The sequence below is a fragment of the Ovis canadensis genome, chromosome 11, assembly GCF_042477335.2.
Source record: "Ovis canadensis isolate MfBH-ARS-UI-01 breed Bighorn chromosome 11, ARS-UI_OviCan_v2, whole genome shotgun sequence".
Taxonomy (NCBI): domain Eukaryota; kingdom Metazoa; phylum Chordata; class Mammalia; order Artiodactyla; family Bovidae; genus Ovis; species Ovis canadensis.
Genome location: NC_091255.1, coordinates 52810070 through 52837249, shown reverse-complemented (window position 1 = coordinate 52837249; position 27180 = coordinate 52810070). Strand labels below are relative to the sequence as shown.

Genomic DNA, 27180 nt, shown 5'->3' with positions numbered 1-27180 from the left:
GTAGCCGCGTGACTTTGGCCAAGTCACTGAACTTCCCCAACTGTAAAAAAGAGTCTGTTAAGAATACTCACCTGCCAGGATTCCAGAGAGACCGCATCATCGTGCATAAGCCAGCATGCGCTCTATTTAGAAGGTACAAAATGCACCGGCAGGTTACTAGGGGTCGACGGGGCTCTAAGCCAGGCGCACCGGGGGCGCGGATTTCCTCTCTGAGCATGCGCAGTGGGCCCGCGGCGCGGCCCGTCAGGCACTGCGGTAGGCGCCCTGGGGGCTAGCAGGTCCCTGGCCCCAAGATGGCGGCGCCCAGCGCAGTGGCTGCTGCCACCTCCAGCGAGAGAGATGGAGGGGGCAGCGGCTTTGAATCGTGGCTAGATGGACGGTTGGAGGCGCTGGGAGTGGACCGAGCCGTTTATGGTGCCTACATCTTGGGTGTCCTGCAGGAGGAGGAGGAAGAAGAGAAGCTGGATGCTCTGCAGGGTATTCTCTCTGCTTTCCTGGTGAGAAGCCCAGACACATTCCTTTAGCCTCTTAAGCCGTTTCCTGTTGGTACTTCTTTCCCCTACCTAGTGTCCCAGAGGATTAGTGGTCTCACCTGGAAGAGAAATAATTTTCTGAGCCCTGGGCCTCGGGGACAGGGAGCTACTTTTCATCCAGGGTTTCGGGAGCCAGAGGGTTGCAGGTGCAGAGAGGGGAAAAGCTTTCTCTTGTTTCTGAGGACAAGGCCCTCTTAGGTGCCTGTAGGTCAGCTAGGTGAATATTCTTCCAAAGGCATTGAAATGAGTTTTATCATAAACGTCTTAACAACCAATCTCATTCCCGTCCGTTGACAGTGATGAGAGGGGGAAATTAAGTCCTCTGGGATGTCTGTGCCCCCTTAGGAGGCAGAGCCCCTGACAAAAGCCTGCAGGAAGTACCCTCTTGGTTTCCTATTTTGGAGGTAGGATTCCCAGAAAGATCGGTTTAGGCAGTAGAGATCTTTTCACGCCTAGGCAGAATGGAAGCAAATTTGGGCTCAATCCTTTACTGTATTTAGAAATGCAGTAATCATTGGGGGAAGTGGGTGGAGGAATAAGAGAGATCAGAGTTTTAGTTAAGAGAAATAAACATGATACTTAGCCTCCTAGAAGCAGATCCAGGCTTTCAGAAATGTGTGCTTTAAACTGTGTTTAGGTAGTAAGTCACCAAGATGTCCACACTTTTCCAACCTGACCGTTTCTGCTGCCTTCATCTCTGCTTACACTTACTTGGTGAAAATGCAGTTCATTGATTTCAACATGGTTGAAATCTAACACTAGTGCAGCTGTCCCAGGGCCTCCTGGCAAGGGCCCCCTTTTTAATTCCAGAACCGGCTCTGGTGAGATTGACCTATAAATGGGAAAGCCTTAACACAGCTTGTGATGCAGCTCATAAGTTTGCTGGAAATACAACACAGAGGAATAAATTCTTTTCCTGAATCCTTACATTGCAGGTTGTAATTGGAAAGAATAGGATGCAAACAAATTAAGTTACCTTAAAAAAATTTCCCACTGGGAAGTTCCTAAAGAGGCCATGAAAAAGAAGTTCAGGTAACTTGGGTACTCATTGGTACAGCTCCTTGACTTGTTCTTTTCATTGTATCATTACTTAGAACTGTATGTCTGCTGATAAAGGGAGACCTGTTAGACTATTAACAGTCTCTTAGTAGAAGAGTTGTCTAGACCAGATTTGTTTTTGTTTTGTTTTTTATATCTCTTGTTTGCATAAACTGCAGAGACAAACTCACTTTTTTAAAAAAATAATTGAGTCTTTACATATATATATATATATATGGCTGTTCTGGGTCTTAATTGGGGCACACAGAATCTTTGATCTTCACTCCAGCATGTGGGACCTTTAGTTGAGGCTTGGGGATCATTTTAATTGTGGCATGTGAACTCTTAGTTGCAGCTTGTGGGATCTAGTTCCCTGACCAGGGACAGAACCTAAGCCCCCTGCATTGGGAGCGCAGAGTCTTAGCCACTGGACCACCAGGGAAGTTCCAAGACAAACTCACTTTTAAGGTGACTTTCCTTCCTCCCCCTGCCCAGTTCACAAACCCTACTTAATTTTCTTGTAATTTCCCCAGCCCCTTCTGTGTAGAAAATAACTTTGAAAAAAATTGGCCAGAACAATATGGTGAGGCAGGGGTCCTGTCCATGAAACAGCTTGGGAGCAACCTTATAGAGCAGCAAGGCCAGTGAATATGGTAGACACCAAACATCACTTACAGCACTACTTACTCTTAGTCAGCTGGGCTAGGTATAAAATCTCCCAACTATTATACTGAATCCCATTTTAGGAAAAACAAAAGATAGCCGAATTAGTCACTATATTGGGCTAGGATTCATTACTAGGAATTTAGAAGCTTATCAGCAACAATTTGAGGTAAGACTTAAGAACAGTATATATGGTTGGGGGAAAATGACAGTAAACATAAGCTTCCTCTCATCCTCTTTATTCCTTCTGATTCCACTTACGCTGATTGATTGATTCTTCAAATTTTTATTGATGGATTACTCTTCTGCCAGGTACTGCCCTAAGTGCTTGGGAGTACTTCAGGAAACACCACAGACAGAAATCCCTGTCCTTGAGGGGTTATATTCCAGTAAAGAAAAACATAAGCAGTAAATTATCTAGGGTATTTGAAAATGATAGTGCTAGGAGAAAAAGAAGCATTGTGAGAAAACTGGGAGTAGAATGGAGGGCGAGCAGTTTTAAGTAGGGTCATTACATTAGGATGTTACTTTTTTTTTTTTCTTCCAGTTGTATTAAGATATAATTGACATACAGCACTATATAAGTTTAAGCTGTACAGTATAATGATTTTACTTACATATATCATGAAATTATTATCACAATGAGTTTAGTGAGCAGGATATTACATTTTGTGGCAGCTGTTCATATACCAGCCTTTTTCTATGAAAAGAAACTTTCTCATAGATCTGGATTTGAATTTAACTAAGTCTGACACCAAAGCCAACATCCTTTTGGTCATACCATGCTACAGAGGAAGATTGCTTGGTGTGCAGAATATGTCTGCTTATGTAAAATGGACAGAGGGATGGCTGGATAGGAGACCCATCTACTCACTTAACTTCTCTTTATTATGGATCAGTGAGTACATTGGAGAATGTACTGAATTGAGTATATTGGCCAAGGAAGATTTCATAGAGGAGCAGTTTGCTCAACAAGTTGTTGCTCCAAAAGGACTGCCCTGAGTTGGTGGGAATCCTCTCCTTTGGAGCTTGGCAGGATGGAGTGGGTACTCTAGCAGGTGTGGCTTCTGTGACTCACATAGGATTCCCTCTGTGTTGGGAGCCTCAGAAGAGAATCATTTTTATTCTGTGGGTCCCAAACCTGCCCTGTGATCACCAGCAGGGGGAGCTCTGTCCTTTGCGTAGATTTGATAAGGTTGAGAAAGTGCAAGTGAAGTCCTTCAGTCGTGTCCAACTCTGTGAACCCATAGATTGTAGCCTACCAGGCTCCCCTGTCCATGGGATTTTCCAGGCAAGGGTACTGGAGTGAGTTGCCATTTCCTTCTGCATTAGGTTGAGGGCTCTCAGGAAATTAATTGGTCTACTTTTTCAACCAGGAAGAAGATTCCCTCCTTAATATCTGCAAGGAGATTGTGGAACGATGGTCAGAAACTCAGAATGTTGTCACCAAAGTGAAAAAAGAAGGTAGAGTTGGAGTTTTTATGTCTAACCTCCAAACACTTTTTCGGTACAGCTGTTAAGAGTCTTTAGTTTTCCTCACTCAGGTGTGCTAAACCTGTAAACACCTGGCAGCTTATTTTAACTTTTTAACTGAAGGTTGGTTTTCTTTTCTTTTACATTTTACCACTTCAGCTGACCATGGCTATCTTCACTGTGGTTCTTGCTTTTTTCTTTCTCTGTCCTTTTTACACTCCCCTGTGTGTATTTGCTCTGCAGGTATGAGGTCAACTATATTTTCCCACCCTTTTCATAATCTCATTTCATAACACAGACTGTGATTGGTCTTTTGCTTCATTCAGCTAAACCTTCCATCCTTTCAAATGAAAGAGATGATCCCATTAGGATGAAAAATCAGCTACACACAGCTCAAAACAGAAATCCAAACTTGAATAGAATCTGTTCTGAGCTATTCACATGCTGGTTCGTGGCTATACACTGGAATCACTTGCTGTATGTTTGAAAGTGCCAGTGCCCAGGCTGCACCATGGGCCAATTATATAAACCTCTTTGGGGTGCGGACCCAGGCATTGTTATTTTTTCCAAAGCTCCCCTGGATGATTCAATTTTTTTCAAAAGCTCTCCCAGATGATTCTAATGTGCAACCAGGCACGAGAGTCACTGCTTGACATCATTGCCTCCTTTCTTTGAGCATGGAGAAGTCAAAAGATAATTTTGTTTTTACAATAATCTAAGTTTCACCTGGCATAATTATCAACATGGGATAGACCAGCCTAAGTTAATGCTAGATTCCTTCTTAGGCTTCTGGTTTGAGACTAGAGAAAGTTGCATGTTTGGAGGCTTGATTTTCTCTGGTTCTAATGCAGTACTTTTCAACTTTATTTTTTTCCCTTAAAGCAGCAGAACTTCAGTATATAATAAAAGTAAAAGCAGGGCTGCTCTGATTGAAGATGGATATGAGACCTAAAGCCTGGCCTGCATGGCCTTTCCTTGCCTTTCTCATTGGCCCCTGAGGCACCTACTTTGCACCCCAGGGCTCTCAGGAGTCAGCAGCTGCCGTTGCCTTTGCTCCAAGCACTGCCTGGGTGGACTGGTGGTTTGGAAGCATGTTTCCTCTCATACAACCTTGTTGTCCCCCACTTCCCTCCCACCACCTCCCAGATGAAGTCCAGGCCATTGCCACCCTCATTGAGAAGCAGGCACAGATCGTGGTGAAGCCCAGAATGGTGTCAGAAGAGGAGAAGCAGAGGAAAGCTGCCCTCCTGGCCCAGTATGCTGATGTGACAGATGAAGAGGAATATCCTTTTTGGAGTCTTGGCGCCATTCCCTAAGGCTCAAGTCAAAAGCCTTTGCTGGTTTTCACTGAACTCTGGGAAGTTGCCAATCCCCCTCTCTATAGCTTTATTATTATTATTTTTAATTATTTATTTCTTTGGCTACACCAGGTATTAGTTGCTGCATGTGGGATTTGTTTAGTTGCACCATGTGAACTCTTAGTTACAGCATGTGGGATCTAGTCCTCTGACCAGGCATTGAACCCCAGCCCCCTGCATCGGGAACACAGAATGTTAGCCACTGGACCACCAGGGAAGTACACCCTCCACCCCCACCCCACCAGAGCTTAATATTCTCCTCTAAAATGGCAGAGATTGTAGCCCTTTGTGGGCATGACGAATGATGCTGGAATGGTTGATACTGGCCTATTGCAATGTATATGTTCTTGGAAACTCTGTGAAACAAATAATGCCTGAATGGACCATTTCTTATTGTGTTTTCAGAAAATAAGATCTAGCTGATTCTTTTTTTAAAAAAAGAATCTTCATACTTGTATAACACCTTTCTATAAAATACAGTGTTATATGTATAATACATCTTTGTAATTTTTATCGTAGTTGATAAGGGAATGGAGGCAATAAGAGATGAATGAGTGATATTCCAGTAACTACATAATTAATCAAAGTGACACCAAACTAAACCTGGAATTTGAAAGTGTTGCTGGTAGGAACAGGTTTGGTTCCCTGAAACCAGGTTTGGTTCTAAACCTGGATCTGAAATTTGTTTAGGGAATACTTAGCTTACTGAGCTGGAGAAGGCAATGGCACCCCATTCTAGTACTCTTGCCTGGAAAATCCCATGGGCGGAGGAGCCTGGTAGGCTGCAGTCCATGGGGTCGCAAAGAGTCAGACACGACTGAGCAACTTGACTTTCACTTTTCACATTCATGCATTGGAGAAGGAAATGGCAACCCATTCCAGTATTCTTGCCTGGAGAATCCCAGGGACGGGGGAGCTTGGTAGGCTGCCATCTATGGGGTCGCACAGAGTCGGACATGACTGAAGCGACTTAGCAGCAGCAGCAGCAGCAGCAGCTTACTGAGCCTGCTTGAATGGAGTGGCTGTTGTATCAGAAACGTTTGCTATCTAATCACTAGGTTAGGAAAGAATTCTTAGGCTCTTTGGGGTCAACTTCTTGTTTTCTCTCATGATTTTTCTTGCTAGGTTTGGCAGAACTAGGGTTCCAATTACAAAAATCTCATTTCCTGGGCTAGAAAAAACATTTTAAGCAGTAGTTCTCCTGGAGGACTTGTTAAAACACAAATTGCTGGGCCCTGAGCCCCAGAGTTTTGGATTTTGTAGATACAGAGAGGGGCCAACGGTGTGCATTTCTCAAAAGCTCTTAGGGAGTTCGGGGAACCACACTTAGAGAACCACTGTTTCAGAGGTCATCTCACCACCCCCTGGCTCACAGGTAATGTGGCAGTTCACCCAGACCAGCTTCAGTTTCTTTTCAAACCCTAACAGATAAGGATCCTACAGGAGCTCTGAGCAGTCTTCCCCAAGCTGACTTCTAAAGGTGACTTTCCTGGATTTACCATCACATCCCTGTAAGAGTCCTTCCATGAAGCCTGCTTTTCCTTCCCATCAGCTTAATCACTATTTTCTGATATTGTAATGGGATGTGCTAACCTTTGTTTTACATGTGACTTTCCTTAATGCCACTCACCGAAGCGGATGAGAAGGATGACTCAGGAGCCACCACGATGAGCATTGGTTCTGACAAATGTATCCTTTTCTGTGACCATCTCCAGGTGTTGCTCCACAGGATCTTCTTCTGGGTCAATTTGTATTTCACTGTCATTGCTGGGGGCTCCCTCTACCTCCAAGAACACATGTTAGGTCAACATTGTGAGCCCCAGTCCTTGGACTGCTAAATAGTCATTTAGTAAGAATTTCCCCCCCAAAAAATATGTTGACATGAACTGTGAAGGGTTAAGTTTAGAGAAAGGATTTCTAAGGGAAAATGAGAATCTGTACTCCTTGTGTATAGTGTGGGGTTTCCCAGCAATGTGGAAGCTATTAGAATAATATTGCAGTTTTGGTCCTTGTCCTCAAAGACCTGGGGAACTCATTGGAAAGAGAATAAAAACACTGAATACTTTAAGTGAAAATATGGACAAATTGAAACATATGTGGTATAGAAAGTCCCTACCAACAAAATCGTTTATGAGAAGCTTACAAAAAAGGTGGATTTAGAAATTCACCTTACAGGTGAGGAGTAAGGTGGATTTTCTGAAAGGGAGGTTATTTTCTGAGAAAAGGGGGGTTATTTCAGGGAAACATTCATTTTAAAGCACTAAAGCAGAAAAAAATTATGTGGAAAGAGTAAAAAGGAACTTGTCTGGTAGTAACAGGTTATGTTTTAAAAGTCATAAGAAATGAGGGGTAAATTTTTTGGCTACCTATTTTCTAACTGTGGTTAAAGTTATTTTTTTAGAACATGATTTTCACTTAAGCTTTAGTGGTCTAGGAAAAGAAGCAAATTGATAAAATTTAGTAAGGTTAAACAACTTTTTTAACTCTTCAAGCATTTTAATAGTGCTGAGTATAGGAAAATTTTGCCAGTTACTTGAATACTCTAGTCACTAAAACTAGCCTGGATACTCCAACAATATTCTGCCAGTGAATAATATGAGTACTTATTCTAGAATGAGATTTCATTTTCATAAAATGTTTACACTCAGATTTAGGCAAGTCTGAAAGAAATTTTTATTCAAAATTTTTTTAATAGCAGTTGTAGGATTTTCCATTGGACTAAAGTTGGTTTGTTTGTTTTTAAAGATGAGGGATTGATAGTATTTGAAACTTGGCTTGAATGAGGAGAGCAGGAGTTGAGACCTATGTGACCTGGACCCTTATCCCTTAACTCACCTGTAGCTCTGTTCCGAAACACCAATGTGGAAGATGTCCTCAATGCCCGAAAACTGGAGCGAGACACGCTTCGGGATGAGTCCCAGAGGAAGAAGGAACAGGACAAGCTGCAGAGGGAGAGAGACAAACTAGCCAAGCAGGAACGCAAGGAAAAGGAAAAGAAAAGGACACAAAGAGGGGAGCGAAAGCGATAACCTTGGTCCACTCTATTTCTCCTAATGAACTTGGTCAAAGGGAGACCTGGTTGTGCATTTGTGTATTTAAGAGAAATGAGAGAACATTGCCAGGTAGTTTCCCAAGGCATTTCCCCTTTTGTTTACATGGTCACAAGGAAAATCGCAAACAATTCTAATTACAAAATGTGCCATGTCTCTGTGGTGTGGGTAATCGGATTATTGTAGCTGATGTCTGAACCAAAGATCTGGGATGGGGACAGCCTTTATATTTTAATACTGAAGTCCTATACTCCTTTTGACCATTTTAAAAAGTCTTCCCTTACCTTGTATAAACAGCAGGAATATTCAGAAAGCTGAATTTTTGTCTTGAAGGAGCTGAATCATGGCCACTCCTTCCCTGAGATGAACTGTGTGCGTGTGTTAGTTGCTTAGTCCTGTCTGACTCTTTGCAACCCCATAGATGGCAGCCCACCAGGCCCCTCCATCCATGGGACTCTCCAGATGAATTGTAGGAGTGTCAATTGCTTCAGAAGTATTATTCACATCTAAATAAATGGTTTTATGTCTGAAATAGGAAGCTAATGAAGAGCCCTACCTGGATCTAGACTTTTATGTTACATGGCGACAAAATAGGAAAATAAGAAAAGGTTATTTGGTGGATGTTCTGCATTTGAGATTTTCTTTAAGTTTCAGCCTATGATAGGAAACAAAGTTTCTTTTAGTAAAGAGATAGTTATATATTTTTCCTCATTTAGGCTGTGATTTTAAGAAGGATGTATCAGTATTGAGTGCAGGGAATCATCATTAGCTAGATTCTTTTTTTATAATCATGAATTCTCTTGAGTGCTAGTAGAGATTTTAACCCTGATCTATCCTAAAACATACAAGGACCTGATAATTACAGGTTTAGAAAAAACCCTTTTAAGGAAAAACACTGAAAATCTCTGCTAACACAAAGATATTTAACAGTGTACATAGTAGGTGCTCAACAAATTTATTGAATGAGGGAGTGAATGGAAAAACTGCTTGGGAGAGTTGAAAGTGAGTAGGAACTCTCCTCCATTTCTACTTTTGTCACAAACCACATTTGGTTCTAAGCAGCTCTTTCTCTACTTCAGGAAGCAGACTATCAAGAAGCCTCAAGAGAGCGATTTCTCTGTCAAGACAGAAAGTAGATACATTATACCAGGGGTGGGCAAACTAATGCCAAATTTGGTCATTTGTTTTTGTATGGTTCAAGCTAACAATGGATTGCACATTTTTAAAGGGTTATAAAAGAATGAACATGTGACAGAGACCTTATGTGACCTATAAAGCGTAGAATACTTACTACCTGGCCCTTCAGAGAAAATGTCTGCTGACCTCTGTTTTATACCATTAACTATGAGATTAACAAAACAATTGTTACGGTTCCACAGGAGGTAAAAAACGTGGTTAAGGAAATGATGCGTCACCTCTATACACTCCTATAGCCATGTCATTGTAAAATTTTTTAAAAAAATAACCACCTTTTTAAAAAAATAAACTATTTAAATCAGTATCTTGATTTATTCTGATTCCTTCCAGCTGGAAGTGAGTTCTGTGTGGATAGTCCCTTAGGAATGTGTTTGAATTTTACTTATGTTTTGATTAGTCCAATAATCTCTTCTGCTATTTTTTAGACCCTCTTCCTGGAATCCATAAGTTCTCTGCCTCAGTTTTCCTTTCTGTGAGGTTGGATATTAGGAGATCAGAAAGATTACCTTCTTTTTTAGACAGTAGGTTGGCTTTGAAGTCTCTAGAGTCCTGCTGGCATTTTAGTTTTATATGTGGCTGTGGCTACAGTTGGCATGTGAGAGAGCGTGTTTTAATAACCCTTATTTTGGATTTTTGGTTTGTTTTCACCTAGATTTTGGTCTCTGAAGCAGAGTCAGGTTATATCCATAGACCCCTGAAGGGTAGTAGTTTCAATCTGTTTTAAGAGTAGTCAATTCATTTTTCCAGGACACTATTAGCTAGGTCACAGTTAAATGTACACCTGAACTAATGTTTAAACAGAAGAAAAGGATCAACTTATTAGGCTTTGAGTAAGGTTATCCACGTAACTCAGGTGCTAATAAACCTTTTATGTCTAAAATATTCAATATTGGAAAAGGCAAATTTTAAACAACTATGTTTTCTACGATATGATGGACATTTTAGGCCAAATTTGGAATTTCAGTCATTAATTCCCCCAACCTTCTAAAACCTTACAGTACCAGACTATTCAAGTGGGACAGACATTGATATAATTCAAGGTATCTAATTTTCAACCACCTTTACAAAAAACTGCTTTTTCTATTAAAAAAAAAAAACAACTGAGTATTCCAAATTCTTTTGGATTAGAAATGATGGAACCATCAGTTTGATGAGACTGTAAATCTTGTCATAACTTTATAACATTTTCATAAGTTGTAATTCAGAAGTTACATAAGAACCATCCATTAGAGGGTATTCAATAGAAAGGGACAACCAACTAATTTGAGAGTTATCTGTAGTGTAACTTGATTAACAAAATTTGAAATAATTTTTGTTTTTTGTTAATAGTGTTTCATTTCTGACCACTGTATATAAAAGTTTCCCTAGAAGTTTTACTATGGTTCTCCTGGATTAGCACAAAGGCAGAACAAAAATTTCATATTTGAAGGAGGTCAGGTTAAATCCAAGGAAATCTGAACAGTGGTGGTTTATTATCTGCCAACATTATTTATGTGTTAATAATGAAGTTTAAAACTTAGCACTAGTTCTTATCAGTTAAATGAAATTTAATTGGCTTTCTGACAAGTGACTCAATGTTAGAAACTAATACAAACTCATAAAAAAAACTTTTCAACAAAGCAATTTATTTACTTTTCTTGAGACTAAATTCAGTACAATATTTGTTTCCATAACATCCAACATGTCTTATATCAAACTTAACCACTTTCTATGCAGTGACTGTGGTGGGATGATCTATTTTATTTGACTACCCTCAATGTAATTCATTTGGGTAGTTTTAAGGCATTTCAGTGATCAAAATGTTTCTCCCTACAGTTACTCCTGCATTCTCAATCAGTTTCTTCTGCACATCATCTAAAGAAAATTTATGTGGTGTGATTACACTCTTTTTTTTTTTTTAATACCAGGATTTCTAAAACTAAGAAAAACACCAACATTTAAAACATTAGTGTTTCTGGTCAAGGGTAGTTCAATTAAATTTCATCAGTACATTATATTATAGTTTAACTCATGCTAGAAATGTTAAAACCCAAGATCTTCTGAGTCACATAATACCAACATTTCATATTACTGAATAAATTACTTGGGTTCCATACAAAGATATTAAGTGATGAAAAACAGAAAAAGCCAAGCTTTCAAGAGCTCTTTAAAAAATTCAGAAGCAAACTAATGAACATAACTACACAAAATATACACTAACCAATTGCAAACTAAACTAGTAAAAGATTAACCTTAAAAAAAATACATTTTAGAACTTCGTGATACCCTCAAAAAGGCAGCAAACTAAGGGTATTAAAACAATAGTCATTATTTTAGTTATGCATCAAGTCTAAAAGATCCAGGTAAAGGAAATGTTTTGTTTTTTGATTCAATTAAAATACTTTAAAACTGGAAATATTTAATAATTGATAGTGTAATTAAAATTTAAATAATATACACAAATGATTTGAACAGGTTTTATATTCAGTAACTTGCATGGTTTTTACACTGGCACTTTTATCACTAATTTAGGAGAATCAGATGCACTTCCCTCCAAATACTTAGGCACTAAGATTTCAAATTTATAAATATGGTAGTATTTTAAATATTAAATTTTTACATGAATATTGGGTTCATCCTTCTTTCCTTTGTTCCCTAGGTATCATCCAGTTTTGTAAGGAAAACATTCTTATATCACAATCAAAACTTGTTTTGGTTACTAGACTGTAGCCATAATTGGGTTACAGTCACTTAAGATTCATTATTTGGAATTATACTTACTTAAGGCAGACCTAAATGAAACTTATCTTCTAGAAGAATTTCATATTTGCATTTCCCTGCACTGCAGAATGAGTTTCAGCAATATTTCAGCTGTTATGAAAAATTTAATTTAAACTTGTTACCTTTGACTACCTGGGAATTCCTAGTTGCCCTAGAATAGTCAACTTTACGTTTGACTCACTTTCAACTACATCTGATTCATTCCAAATAGATTTTTAAATAGAAGTTAGACTTCATTAAGGTATTATTAACTTCAAATCTGAAAGACAATTAATGTAATGAAATTTTCAAGTTTGACAAGTTCATTAAAATTTTTTAGCATGTCTTGATACATTTACTTATCAGCTTTTTATTCTTCTTTCTGCTGCCATTTCCTTAATGTTTGTTTGCTTCACCTCTCTGGTTCATTGGATTGCTACTATTTAGGCTTTCATGGACTTTATCTTCACAGTTTACTATATCTTGTAAAGCCTTTTCTACATCTGTTTGGCCAGCTGTACTGGCTGTTTTTGGCAAGGTCATCTGCAGTGCACACCACAGGGTAGTACGTGCTTTCCGAGTAGCTACACACATCTCTTTAATTGCTGAAGCAAGTGCAAAAACATCTGTAAAAGAAACATTTGTGGTCAGTTCAAATTAAATATCATTTAAGTACTCCTAAACTCTTATAAAACCCAGTCTGTGCTACTAAATGATCAAACAGCATTATTTTTTATAAAAGATGGCTACTGACTGAGCTAATCAAAGTACTTGATTTAATATTTGAAAGTGTTATACCTTAAATATAAATACTAACGTAAAAAAATGTGTTACACTTGTATTTTATTTCTGACTTGTATGACCATGACTATGCTGGGTAGAACACAGACTTTGACAGAGTTATTACAATTAAATGGGTAAAATTAGCAAAAGAGATAAAAGTATTTTCACTTTCACTTCTGGAGTAAATTATATAGGCACCATTTAACAATTTATTCTTTAGATAAGTGTAAATGTTAGAAATCCAACCTATTTAACTTCAGAATCTGATTTTATTAACATTCAAATTAACTGCCTTATCAAAACGATATGCATTAATGTTTGTACCTCTGTCATCTTGGCATCTAGGAACTCCTTGCCTTTGCCGATTTGAAGCATTAACAATTTCATCCTTTCTACGTGACTGTACAATGTGAATGGACTCCAAGTGTCTATCAAGAGCTGTAGAGATATTGGCATGAAGGGGAGAGCTTCGAAGACGTTCCATTTTGCCCAGTAGAGTCACAACCTGAGGGAAACATTTTAAATTTTGATGAGGCATTTAAAATTTAACTACATTGCCCCTGTCATTAACTTAAAACAAATCGTCAATGAAGCAGAACAGAGATGAGAGGAATAATGTTCATTCAATAATAAGTAAATGTTTAGGCTTCCCTCATAGCTTATTTGGTAAACAATCTGCCTGCAATGTGCAGGAGACCCCCATTCCATCCCTGGGTTGGGAAGATCTCCTGGAGAAGGGAAAGGCTACCCATCCCATTCTTCTGGCTTGGAAAATCCCATGGACTGTATGGTCTATAGGGTTGCAGAGTCAGACACGACTGAGCAGCTTTCACTTCACTAGCTTACTATATCCTGACACCATGATGGGGGAAACAAAGATGGAAAGTCTGTCTTTCGTACATATGTCAATTCTAGATAGTTTAAAAGTAGTTTCTGAGAATAAGCAACAGTGAAAGAGTCAAACATTCAAATATATCCATATTATTAACAGTAAGTGCAAATATAAAATCTGACATTCTTTTTGGTAAATAATAGCCTGCCAAAAGAGATTAGGAGTTACTGTAGTTAAAAGAAAAAAATTGAGCTAAAAAGGGTTAATCAGTCTCTAGATCTGATTAATCTTGACCTCAGCAATTCCTTTCTGGGCCTTTGATGGTCTTCCTTTTGGAAGTCAGAAATAATATTGGCTATTTCCCTGGTGGCTCAGATGGTAAAGCATCTGTCTACAATGCGGGAGACCTGGGTTCGAGCCCTGGGTTGGGAAGATCCCCTGGAGAAGGAAATGGCAATCCACTCCAGTACTATTGCCTGGAAAATCCCATGGACAGAGAAGCCTGGTAGGCTACAGTCTGTGGGGTCGCAAAGTCAGACACGACTGAAGAACTACACTACACTAGTGTTAGTTTTAAGGAGTCCATAATCCAGAAAATACTGACTTAAATTTATGCTAAAGTAACAAAATAAATCCTATAAGTGTCAAAATTGCTAGGGAAAATTAGGAGGTCTTAATCTTCTGGTGGTAGAAGACTCTTCTGGTTAATTAAGCTTAAAAAAGGACACTATATATCTTAGATCTATAGTAAGGGGAGTATGTTTCATATTGTATATGCCTAAGTTTCAAATTCTAAACTTGGAAGGAGTAAGGAAGGAGAACTTTTGAGTAGCTAGGATTTGAACATCTAATAAATACAGTAACTGCCTTTGGGAGCCAAATGATTTAAAACTCACATAATTCAGTGACTGGAAAGAACAGAAAAATACCTCTCAATTAATAAGCACCTGAATGAATGCCTCTAACCTCACACTCCTACCAAATTTCTTTGGTATAAGTTCATGCCAGTTCAAGCCCATGGAGAAAACACAAGTGTACAGGTATTAAATATTTTCCTCCCAACTGTACAACCAGCCAGATTCTTGAGGGGGAAAATAAGACAATACAAGGAAAAAACACCACAGTAAAAACTCCAGTGAACTACAAATTATATATTTTTAAAGTAAGAGAGTCATTTTGAATAAGTGTAAAGAAAAAATTTTACAAGTGATTTTTAATAAACTTTTAAAAGATTTTTTTCAGAATTCTATAAAACCAGCAAACTAGAAGTAGTACACATAAAAATATTTTTGCCCTTTGTATATTACTAGTCTAATGTTGCTAAATAAATTATTGTAACAGTTATAAATATGCTAAACTAAGGTGAAGCCCACATAAGGCTGGAAAGTATTAAGTATATTTCTTAATACTCACATTAGCAATTCTTTGATTTATTGCCTAGAAATGCATTACTGAGAAAAATTTTAACTTGGAAGTTTAAAAAAACAAAGAATTTAAGTTTTTATAACATTTGGCTATATCTGACCACACCACTGATAAATTCCATTGTACAAATTTATGAATTTGATTAAAAATTACAACTAATCAAGGCTGAAAGCTAGGTAAAAATCAATATTTTTCCATTGAAATATTTCATATCTGTATTTTAAAGACAGCATGGTATAGGTAAGAAACAAATGATCAATAAAATAAGACTCTGTTGTGCTGATTTTTTCTAATTCCTTAAATGGCTTTTATTCAATCATAGATGCAATCTGTTTCACTGCATGCCTTTTCCTAGGAATCATTATCGAATTTTATTTGGAAAACAGAAGTTTTTAAAAATTATTTTGTTTATTTATTTGGCTGCACCAAGTCATAGTTGCAGCACTCGGCATGTTGAATCTTCATATAGCATAACTCTTAGTTGCAGCATGTGGGATCTAGTTCCCTGACCAGGGATGGAACCAGGACCCTCTACATTGGGAACATGGAGTCTTGGCCACTGGACCACAGGGAAGTCCCAGAAAACAGAAGTTTTTAAAAGAGGAAGGTCAGAAAGAAAAAACTACCCTATTCTATTACAGTTGCTTGGAGAATTCTGAAATTACAAAGGAGATAATAGGAAAATAATTTTTAATTAACATCAAGATTCTTTACATTTGATCTGAAGTGATATACTACTTTTCCAAAATAAGGCTATTTTATAAAATTATGCATATACCTATATATGTCAGTTTATTAGTAATTAATACATTGCTAGATATACTTAATGTTTGTTAAATAACTCAAGAGAACAGGGTCAAGAAAATGAAATAAGGTAATTTCCTATTAATTTACTACCTTTTTAATATAAGCAAAGCTTTTTCGTGAAGCTAGAAAACAAATGTTTGTGATTAAGAAATGGGAATGGTTTTGCTTTAAATTTTTTTCTTTCTTTTGTGGATTAGTTCCATTGCTAATCTGGATTTCTTGAAGAGGAATCACTTAGATTACTAAACTTAATATTTTAATGACTGAGTGGGGCTATTTTCCCTTTCCTAAATAACTAATAGTTCTAGGTCCAAACATGGGAAAGAATACATTTCAGAGAGTTACACATAAATGTGAGTTAAGAATCCTTCAGAACTCTAACTTGCTGAGGCATTTAAAAATTTTATCAAACAGTTAAAAAAATCTGCTATTAGATATCTTCACAGCTTACTCTGGCTTGTTCTCGAAGTTCATCCACAATTAACCGATCAACTCTAGATGGATTGGAGGTCAGCCGTGGAATTGGAGTATTATTAGTACTGGATACTTTTTTCCCTGGATAATTCTTCGCAAGGGCCAATTCAGTCTGTAAAAAAATTATATAACTTTTAGATACTAGATTTTCTAAATGTGATTCAATCATGAATAATATTTCTTATAGGCCTAAAAAGAAAATTGAAAATTACTCCTTTAGATAAAAATTCTGTTTTGGTATCAAAAGGCAATAAATACAAACCACAGTACCATATACTTTTCTGTCACACTTACTGCATAAAATACCTGAACACTCCAATAATTTAAACTTTCAACCCATTAAGGAAAAAGGCTACCTAACAGGCAAAAAAAAACTTAAAAATTTTTTAAGCCCCAATCATTTTTAGTCTCTTAAGTCACCTAATTAATTCTGTATAGTCAGGGACTTAACAAATAATATACATTATAGAAGAATTCAACTTAAAAGTAAGTACGCTTTCTTAAACTACACTACGGTAAACAAAATGAAAATAGGCAAAGGAGGTATACTAAGTTATGCCTAAAAGGATAGTTTTGTATTACCTTTTTTCTCTCCTTTTCTAATGCTCTCCATTGTTCATAGCACTCTTCTAGACGAATATGAAGTTCACTGGCTGGTCCACTTCGGGTTTTAATTGGTCTTTGAAATCCAAAAGTTGGCACGAAACCAGAAAAGGAATTATCACCATACATCATATCATTAAAATATGGGTACAAATGGCTTAAGTCATCATAAGAAAACAAATCATACGAATCCAACAGTGGAACAACTGAATGGCCAAATGGATGAGTGGATCTTAGTGGAAACCCACTTGAACCAAGTTGTTGAAAACTCTGATTATGCCTTAAATCTCCCATCATATAATTATTAGAAAAGCATGATGCCTGTGTGCGATTCACACGGCTATTAATATTGTTGTCTCCACTTCCCTGTCTGTGGCTATTAAAATGACCCTGTGACTCCAACAGATCTTGGTATGTATTTTGAGATAAGCCATCTAAATGCTTTGGCCCTTCCTCAGGATCATAATGTCCACTTTGGGGCTTAGCTTGAAAATTATGTTTGTTTACATTTTCAATGATCCCATACTGCTGAGCTGAATAGTTATCGCAAAATCCATTTGGCTGCTTTATTTTTTTATCGGTAACAGATTCAAAGAGATTTTCTTCTCCAGTCTTTGTCAGTCCTTCCATGTGATTGACAGATTGGATTCTTTCTGCACCATTGTAACCAAAATCAAAACTAGAAAATGCTGAAGGGTTTTCTTGGCAATACTTCTGAAATAAATTGCTATTTGGGGTTAAATTTGTAGATGATAGTTGGGGGAAATCTGAAGAATGGTTAGAACCTTTTGAAGCTATAGTTAAATGAGAATTTAATTTCATCAAGTTACCTTGATTTCGATAAAGAATAGGAGTGTTATTTTTTGTTTGCACATTCATCCATGTTGGTCTGTTTAAGTTGATACCTCCTGAAGATGTTGCTGAATTTGCTAGTAAATTCACTGATTTAAAATACTCAGAATTTGGGGGGTCAGGTTTAGTAAACTGCTGTTTTTCTGTGACATTAGCAAAATCATTATTAGCTGAACAAGTTGTATGAGGTTTTAGTCCATATTCTGATTTTAAGCCAAAATCAGCAGTAAATGCTGCTTCCTTTCCAAACTGTTTTTCTGTCAGATGTGGTGTAGTTTTTGGAAATGTGAAATTCTGCTGGTCAGGTATTGTCTCCTCTATTTTTTTCTGGTTTGCTGGTTTTACCTGAAATAACTTTGTGTAGGTGTCTGTTTCTACAGTTGGTGTTTCAGGTGTGGCACTAGCTAATTTTTTACTATCTTGGACACTAAAATTCGAACACTTACTCAGCTTAGCCTTATTAGGGTGAGCATATTCTGGATATCTACAATAATCTGGATTTTCACTGTACCTATTAAATTGGGAAAGAAATATCTCTGCCCTCTTTTGCTGTAATGGTGCTTCCAGACCTTTAGCACATATTTTCTCTCTTCCATAAGAGTAAGTATCAACTCCAGATTCTTTCATGATGTCAGACAGACCAGTTTGTGGTGTAAAACAATTTTTGATAAATGGATATTCTTGAAATGCTGTCTTAGCTGTATCATTTGGCTGAATATTGTAACAGTTAGAATGATCATTTCGTGAGGGGTACATCCATTGTTCTTCAAGGTCTAAACCAGTAAATCCATGATAAAGTTCATCTATTTTTTGTTGTGGTATGAGATTACTGTTATGTAGGTACTGCTTTTCCACTGCTGACACAGATTCACCGGTATAAAAAGCTTGCTGAGAGATGGCTGTATCTACTGGCCTTTTGGTTTCTGTTAAGAGGTCATGGTGATCTGCAAACCTGCTTGTGTTCATTGGCCATACTGACTTTAAACTGGAGGAACAGGTCCTAGAACAAGAAAATATATTTAATTACAATGTAGATTTTAAAAGTCTTTATATTCTCAGTGGAGAAGGGAGGAAAGGCTTTAAAAACATTTACATTGCCCCATTTCACCATTCTCTAATCCTTTCCAACTTTGCCTTATAAGCTGCAATTACATCCAAATAACTTTCTGCCACTTAAAATGCGCTATATGCTGCATAAATATGCATTTTAGTCTTAATATGTCTTCAGTATACTTTTCAAGGAGACATAAACTAAAGCCTGAGGGTGGTGATTGCATGGTCTTACATGAACTGTTTACATATAGTAAGTAGAAACCAGATAAGGTTTTTCTTATATAAGGTTAATCTGTTGACCACAATTTTTTTAATTAAAAAGGATGTACTCTCATTGAAATGAAAATATTTTCATTGGTTAGATGTATGCTACATATTTCCCTATTTATGAAATAGGGAATCTGGATAATATGGCTTCTACACCCAAGTAAAATAATTAATGCATACTTTAAAAGTTTTTACTATATGAATAAAATCCATACATATTTCTACTCAGAAGCAATGATAGTTTTATTTTTGGAGGTATAAGTATAAAAGTCATTGGAATTTATACTCTTTAAGCCAAATTTTAGCTCATGAACTCAAAGGAAATAGCTTTGAGTTATGGAAGAATGATTTTTCAAATGAAAGTTCTTAATAGCAAATTAAACTTTCAATTGTATGGCAAGCACCTCAGGAAAATCAAGGCTCCTAGAAACAAATATCAGAATTATGATGTCGAATGTCAGATGATCCTCTATTAAGTAAAAATAAAAGTTAACAATCTATACTAACCCCTCAGCAAAGTATGGCTGTGATTTATCTTGTTCTTCCAAAATGTTAGACACAAGTCCATATAAGTCTGTTTCACTACCATAGTCATTTCTTTCTGTTTGAATCCTAAAAATAAACGAATGTCACATGTAAATTCTTTTGCTCATATTGAAACATAATATATTCCTTTTTCCAGACTTATTCTGACTTATTTTTCTATAAAATATTTGGATTAACTCTATACCTTCATTTCAACTAAAGAGGGAATAGGAACTAAAGAATATTTTCCACTTTAGCATAGTATTTATCCTACATAAATATTTCTCCTTCATTCCAAATCTTATGTCTAGTTCTCAATGAATGCTTACCTCTTATTTCTCCAAAACACATGCTATTCATTTTAGATGACCAAGATATAAATCTCTAATCTATGATGTTATAGACATGATTGGTACCATGGCTGCTTCTGAAAGCATGTCTAGTCCTATTATACATCATTGCATCACACTTGCTATGTTTTTTCATCTGTGATTTGAAAATCATATAAACCTGTTACTCTATTTTTGTGACTCTTATACTAAAAGTTGGATTAAAAAGTATAGTGACATGGTCATCCTAAATATCACAAGAATGCAGCAGCTGTCCCTCAAATGTAAAAGATATGGGTGCTATCCTTAAGTCTTTGCCAAAGAAGTGACTGGTGCTCCATGTAGATGAAACCCTACCTAACGACCAACACTATCTAAACAATACAAAATGTAAAAAACAACAATGAGATGGAAATATACTGGACCCTTTTTACCTCTTATGGATTTTGGGTAATTTGTTCCTAGAAGTAATATGTTGTTTTTAAATTGAAACTTCTTGTTTTTTAATATTTTATGTCTAACATTTCATAGTGTTAGGACATTTTAGAAATAAAAATACCTTATACTTACATAACATTCAAATATTTCATTGATCTTCATAACATAGAAAAGGTAGGTATTAGTAATCATTAAATTGAATAAATGATTATGATATTAAAAAACCTGAATTTTGCAAAGGTTTATCATTTGCCATGCTTTACTACATACTTGTTGAATAAATGGTCTACCTACAAGTCTAATACTTTTCCCACTATATCTTGTTATTTCAAAAAGATTTTATATAAACTTTTTGTATAATAATATGTTAGTATATATCTAGAAAAATATTCAATGTAATATATACCAAACTGTTAATAGTTGTTACTGGGAGGTGGAAAGGCAGGGTAAAGGTAAACTTCTGCTTGCCTTTACGTATTTCTATAAAGTCTGAAGTTTTTCAATGAACACATATTAACTAAAAAAATACTTTTTTTGTGTAGAGTGATATAGTCTACCTAATAAAATCTACTTTAGAGAACTTAAAACTAATTTCTAAATTTTTAACAATTATTTAATTAGTAGATTTTAAAAATAATTATTTCCTGGTAAACTAAAGGCACATCAGTCTCTTTTAACTGCTCCCTCATTATAATTAACATAAAGGTAGTGTCACTCCCTTAAGCTTCTCTTAATATTTTATAAGCTCCCATAATATTTTATCCTTCTTCCTTTAGACCTTACCTTGCAGTACCAGGCACTTGTAGTGCCTGGCAAGTTATCATAATCATCACCATTACTGTAAGATCTATAAAGGCAGGGATAATATTTGCCATGTTAATTCTAATATCTTCAACAGGAGAGAATCTGACATAGAGTTAGCCTTCATTATTAGTGGAACTGAATAGAAAACAAGTATCTTACATTTGATAATATCCTGTTTGTTGTATACTTGTAAGGGAAGAATTACTGAAAATTTAGAACTGGATTAAAAAATAGATTGAAAAATTGTAACTCATTTATATGCTATCTTTAGAAAGAGGAACTTAAGATGTACTCACTTAGGGTTGCTTCTAATTAATGAAAGAAAGTAGCAAGAAAAAATTATAGACACATAACTTTTAAGATTTCCTAGTAGTTAGATAAGTAAAATTACAATGTCATAAAAATACTGATATAGGGAACAAAGAGCTAATACAACTAGGTTCCCATGTAATCAAACTTAAGAACACTTTGTTTAGCCTGAGAAATCTAATTTATTAATTTACCTGTTCTTTACATTGATCTGAGAATTAGAGGGCTGTTTAATATCATCTCCATATGTAGACCATGGTGCATAGAAAAGTGAAGAATCTACAGAACTTGCATATTCCGTTGATGAAGAAAGTGGAGCATAGGTCTGCCTTAGGTCAACACTATCTTCATTCTGAAATTTTAAAGACATGTTTGTATATCTGATACAATCAAAACTACATTTATTACAGAATATTAGTGAAATAATAAGAAATTTGAGGAAATAACACGTGTAAAAGTTGGGAGACAAATCTAGACTTAGACACTTACGCTTACTTTAACAGTAGGAGTTGGCAATTTTTTTCTCTGTCAGATAATAAATATTTTATGGTTTGCTGTGTTAAGGTCTGTTGAAACTCCTAGCACCAAAGCAACTATAGACAATGTGTAAATTACTATTCCAATAAAATTCTGTTTGCAAAAACAGCCACTCAGCAGATTTGGCCCCTGTCCAATAGCTGTTGCTTATCCCTGAGATAGGACACAAACACCCACAATTATTGCTGTTCTAATTTTTTGAACAGATGAGCACTATGTGGACCATAGCTGTGTTATTTTTAGTATTATTTTTAATAAGTCATTTACAAAATTCAGTCTTAATGTCCCCAATCTGTGAAAAACAAGTGAATGTACATTTACATCAAATTTTCAAAGAAATTCCACACATTGTATTCAGTCACCTTATGACATGGATATTCTCTGTATTTTAAAAATGAGGAAATGGGTGTTTTATAATGGGTTTAAAAATGAGGCCACAAATTATTGAGCTAAGAGATGACAAAACTAAAACCCAAATTTAAGGACGTCTTACTCCTACACTGCTGCTGCTGCTAAGTCGCTTCAGTCGTGTCCGACTCTGTGCAACCCCATAGATGGCAGCCCACCAGGCTCCCCTGTCCCTGGGATTCTCCAGGCAAGAATACTGGAGTGGGTTGCCATTTCCTTCTCCAATGCATGAAAGTGAAAAGTGAAAGTGAAGTCACTCAGTTGTGTCTGACTCTTAGCGACCCTATGGACTGCAGCCTACCAGGCTCCTCCGCCCATGGGATTTTCCAGGCAAGAGTACTGGAGTGGGTTGCCATTGCCTTCTCCACTCCTACACTAGGGCCTTTTAAAACAATATCTTTAATTTTCAGCTTAGTTTATTTCCAAGAGGAAGTATAAAAATGAGACAATACATAACATATTTTATCTTGAGAAATTTAAAGATATTATAGTTATAAGAAAAAGCGAGTTCATTTTTTCTTTATACTTCTATAATAAATTTTGAGTAAATAAGGTAAAAGGTTTGAGTTTTAAGATTTTAATGAATTATTTGAAGTCCTGTTTCCTTCCAAAAAGGGGATTGAAGTACAATGAAAATACTGCACCTCAAATTTTAAATACTTAAAATAGTCTGAATATATAGATTCATAATTTTTAACTCTCCAAATAAGGAGCTACTAAAACCTGAGATGTAATAGCTATAAATATCCAGATATAAGCAGAGTAGAAAGGGTATTTTCTTATAAATATAGAAGGTATATAATCCTGGTTAGAAATATTTTCTAATTGCTTTTTTTCTTAATCAAAATTGATGTGAAAAGAGATAAAACATGTTTAGATCAAAACCCTCCTAAATTTTTGTTCTTCATGGACACAATAACTGAAAAATAACATTTTAAACATTCACTGAGTTTATACCAATAATATATGAAAACTAATATCATCTAATCACAAATCTTCACAAATCTCAAACATTTTATAGCCATTTGGTTAAATTCTAGTTATACTATTTGAAACCTACATATTATAATTTTCTTGTTTATAGCTTATTATTTTGTTGACTATTCTGAAATTGGAGAAACTGAGGCACAGAAGAGATTTTGCTAAAAGTGCTACTAAAAACTGTCTTTCCAAAATTTCTGTTAGTTAGCAGTAACTTTTACAAAGCCTGTTATGGTCAGAACCTTTCATAATTTTATTCCTTTAGTTTTGAAGATTTTATGACAGGCCCAACCTAACTCTCTTTTAGGTGTGAAGTATCCAAAGTGATACAAATAATTGCTCATCTTTTTGAAAGAGTTGCTTAAACAAAATGAGCATTTTCAGATTATATAATATCAAATGAGGCAATCAGTATTTGAAACAAAATACATAAGTATTATTTCCAGTATACTTTATATTTTAAAGATTTGAGTATTAGAAAAATTAAATCCTTTTAAAAGACTGATTTAAATTTAATATTCTAGGATAAAACAAGCAACTAATGTGGTGGCTATCCAGATCCTTTTCAGTCAAAACATTTCTGGAAGTTAAATATGTGAATGCTTAGGGTTGGTACACTAATTAGTCTAGATAATTGCAAAATGTCTTACTTTATTCTTGCTATGCTTAATCAACTGAAATTAAATCCAAGTAAATTTTAGTAGTCAGGTAAACATTACAGAGAGCAGTGGAATGCTGGTCTTGGCAGTGAAAAGACCTGGAGTCAACTTGGGTTTTGTCACTTAGAGAACAAGTCAAATTCTTTGGGCCTCAGTTTCTCTATCTGTACAATGGGTATAATACTATACAAGGCTGACATGCGAATTAAATAAAATATTTACTTCAGGTCACTGTTATAATTCAAAATATAACAATATCAACAGCGATGTGCTGGTTAAATAATTTCAAATGAAAATGACATATTATCCTAAGCAAATTTAACACGTTAACAAAACTAAATGTTCTAGGTGAGGTAAAAGGTACCACATCATCTAAGACATTGTTAGAGCCAGAGAATAAAAAAGTATAGAAAAATTTCCCTTTTTAATGATCAAACGTATGTTTGCACCGACTTCCAATAAATGCTGGAAGGGAAAATCATCTTACGGTATAAGCAAATACAGATTCTCTTACATTTCTGGCATCATGTCACGCTGAGAACAAAGTAAAAGCAAGAATAAATGAAAAATCTTATTCCTTAACTTGCTTTCAAAACCAGTTTGTATTCTACAAACTCTGTATTTAAAATATTGTCTGGTCCTAAACGTGGAGCAATTTAAACGCCAACGTGAATGGGCTGGGTGCTGGGGGTAGGGTTGAATTTGAAGGAGAATAAATTCTCTAACAAAGGGCAGAGCGGAGAAACAGACCTGCGATTTGTAGCAATCATAGAAGGAAGGGGAGCCCGTCAGCATCACGCTGTTGAAGACATCTGTTAGTCGACTGCTGGCGTCCGCACTGAGGTTCCAGCAGCGATTCGCACCTCCACGGAACGCGACTTTCGGCTGCACGAAACGGGGATAGGAACAGGAGAGACACGTCACGCAGGGCAGAGCCGGACCGATACGGCCGGACGACGGCTTCTACGGTTCTACGTCGGCTGTGCGCCTAGCTGCACCCGGAATCCGATCCCAGAACACTCATTTGGGGACCCCGCGCTTCTGCCCCCGGGGTTCCCTCTCCTTTTTCCGGCCGGACCCCAAGGTGCGCCTGACGGGCCCTCCCCGCCGGCCTCCGCCTCAGCGCCGCCACGGCCCGACGTTGGGGAGGCAGCGGCAACCTGCGCGTCGCGGCCAGTCACCTGCTCCGCCCCGCCGGCAGTTCTGTCAGCCCGCGGTGAGTCCCCAGGCCCCGACCCCACCGGCCGCCAAGCCCCAGGCTCACCCCCGCGGCGCAGCCCGGCCGCCCCGTCGGGGCTCCTCGCCGGCGACCCGGCCTCTCCCGCCCGGCCGCTTCAGAGACCCGCGTCCGGGGACGCGCCCATTCTGTCTCTACTCACGGTCGCCGTCCTCCTAGGCCGGCCGCCACCCAAACCCCTGACAGTCCCCGCCAGTTACCTCAAGTCCCTCCCTCAGGCCTGGGGGGTGAGGGGGCGGACGGGGGTCTCCGCAGCTCACCTCCATGGGCCTCCCAGCCCCTCCTGGACTAGGCACAGCTCCTGGGGTACGGGGATGGGGCGGGGCGTCGAGGCCCAGCTCCCTCAACCCGCACCCCGCCGTTGCCGCCTCCGCCCCGGGCGCTGCCTGGAGCCGGTGTGTGGGTGCGGGGGCAGGAACCGGGAGGGAGAGGCTGGGGAGAGGCCGTTACATTGCCCACCAGGGGCTCGCGACCCGGCACGCGACCCGGCACGGGCCCGCCCCGCCCCCTCCTGGGAGGCCCGTCTCCGGCTTCGCACCCCTCATTGGCCCGCTGCCCGGCCAATGGGCAGCGGCCTCCGAGGCCTGTTACCCACTAGAGACAAGGCCAAGAACCAGCCGTTAAGGCGACCTCGCTCTCTCTGCGTTTCTGAGCCTTTCCCGCTCAAAGTGAACGTGTTCGGGATTGGCCCAGTCCGTCAAGCACCCGCCTGATGATTGGCTAGTACGGCAACTGAGGGGCGGGGCGTGGAAGGAGGATTAGGCGCTTGGGCCTACCAGGTGGGAGAAGTGGTCAGGAAGATTTGAGAAGTCGCTCAGCAACCGGCGGATAATCCTAAATTAACTGGCTGTTACAGAGGAGCCTAGTGGGCTGCCATCTATGGGGTCGCACAGAGTCGGACACGACTGAAGTGACTTAGCAGCAGCAGCACCTTGCTCCAACATTTCATTTTGCCCCTGGTCCTGGCCCTAACTCCCAGAATCCTTTGGAGCTGCCTCAGAGAGTGATAGACTTGGGCTCGCTTACGGAGCGTGAGGAACCCGTTAAGGAGTGGGGGTTGGGAAAGTCCCTTCCGAAAAGGAAGAGAGCTGCTCTCTGTCCTAGGCTCCACGCTTCAGTGGGGGTGAAGACATATTGGTGCTTATGGAACCCCTGAACAAATTTCACTCTGACCTGTACCACATAGGCCATTCACATAGATGGTCCCATTCGAGGATGTGCTATCTCAAGATTTTGTCCCCAGAAAATGCTAAACAATTTTGTGTGCATTGAAATATTGAAGACGATCAAAGTAAGCACAGTTACCACCTTTAAGGCATGTATATTTAAAATCTAAATTTGAGAAGCAATAAAGTGGGAGATGTTTTTTTAACTCAAGCAGAAATGGAAATAGGATAGGGGGACATGTCTTTTTGGCCCATAGTGCCCTGATGATTATTTTGGATCCCAACTCAGCTTTGAGTTAAGAAAGCTTGTTAGCTGACCTGGCTGTACCAATTCATTATATTTATTTCCCTACCTCACCCTTAAAGTTGCTAACCTGGAGTTTACTCCATCCTTACATTCAGAGCATACTGTTTTGTCTCTCTCCCATAACACCCAGAATGATTTAAAGTATGAATCCTCTTATGTATCTTTTTTATTGTAATAAGATATACATAAGATTTGGCATTTTAAGCACCTTTGAATGCATAATTCAATGACATTATACTCAGTGTTATGCAACCATCACCACTATCCATATCTAGAAATATTTCATTATCCCAAACAGAAATTTTGTACCCAATAAAAGAAATAACTCCCATT

At 37.9% G+C, this 27180-nt stretch overlaps 2 protein-coding genes across 2 annotated transcripts; one reads left to right on the top strand and one right to left on the bottom strand.

The window, feature by feature from the left end:
- Positions 1 to 215: 215 nt before the first annotated feature.
- On the top strand, positions 216 to 9157 carry CCDC43 (coiled-coil domain containing 43). Its single transcript, XM_069541626.1, has 5 exons — positions 216 to 497; positions 3611 to 3698; positions 4854 to 4989; positions 6696 to 6754; positions 7907 to 9157. Exons 1-5 carry the CDS (start codon positions 294 to 296, stop codon positions 8092 to 8094), a joined length of 675 nt encoding a protein of 224 aa, XP_069397727.1. The 5' UTR covers positions 216 to 293; the 3' UTR covers positions 8095 to 9157.
- Positions 9158 to 11198: 2041 nt separating this feature from the next.
- On the bottom strand, positions 11199 to 25640 carry MEIOC (meiosis specific with coiled-coil domain). Its single transcript, XM_069544101.1, has 8 exons — positions 25635 to 25640; positions 24888 to 25022; positions 21747 to 21904; positions 19655 to 19759; positions 16955 to 18827; positions 16350 to 16484; positions 13159 to 13339; positions 11199 to 12677 (listed from the first exon to the last, which is right to left on the bottom strand). The coding sequence occupies exons 1-8, from the start codon at positions 25638 to 25640 to the stop codon at positions 12448 to 12450; spliced, it is 2823 nt and encodes a 940-aa protein (XP_069400202.1). The 3' UTR covers positions 11199 to 12447.
- Positions 25641 to 27180: the final 1540 nt, after the last annotated feature.

Excerpts from the sequence above, each read along its gene's own strand:
- CCDC43 (XM_069541626.1), top strand. The coding sequence starts at position 294 with ATGGCGGCGCCCAGCGCAGTGGCTGCTGCCACCTCCAGCGAGAGAGAT. Across the intron at positions 3,699-4,853 it reads CACCAAAGTGAAAAAAGAAG|ATGAAGTCCAGGCCATTGCC; the intron begins GTAGAGTTGGAG and ends ACCACCTCCCAG. Across the intron at positions 4,990-6,695 it reads GATGTGACAGATGAAGAGGA|CGAAGCGGATGAGAAGGATG; the intron begins ATATCCTTTTTG and ends AATGCCACTCAC.
- MEIOC (XM_069544101.1), bottom strand. Across the intron at positions 19,760-21,746 it reads CAGATCAATGTAAAGAACAG|GATTCAAACAGAAAGAAATG; the intron begins GTAAATTAATAA and ends GTTTATTTTTAG. Across the intron at positions 13,340-16,349 it reads AACTTCGAGAACAAGCCAGA|GTTGTGACTCTACTGGGCAA; the intron begins GTAAGCTGTGAA and ends TGTTTCCCTCAG.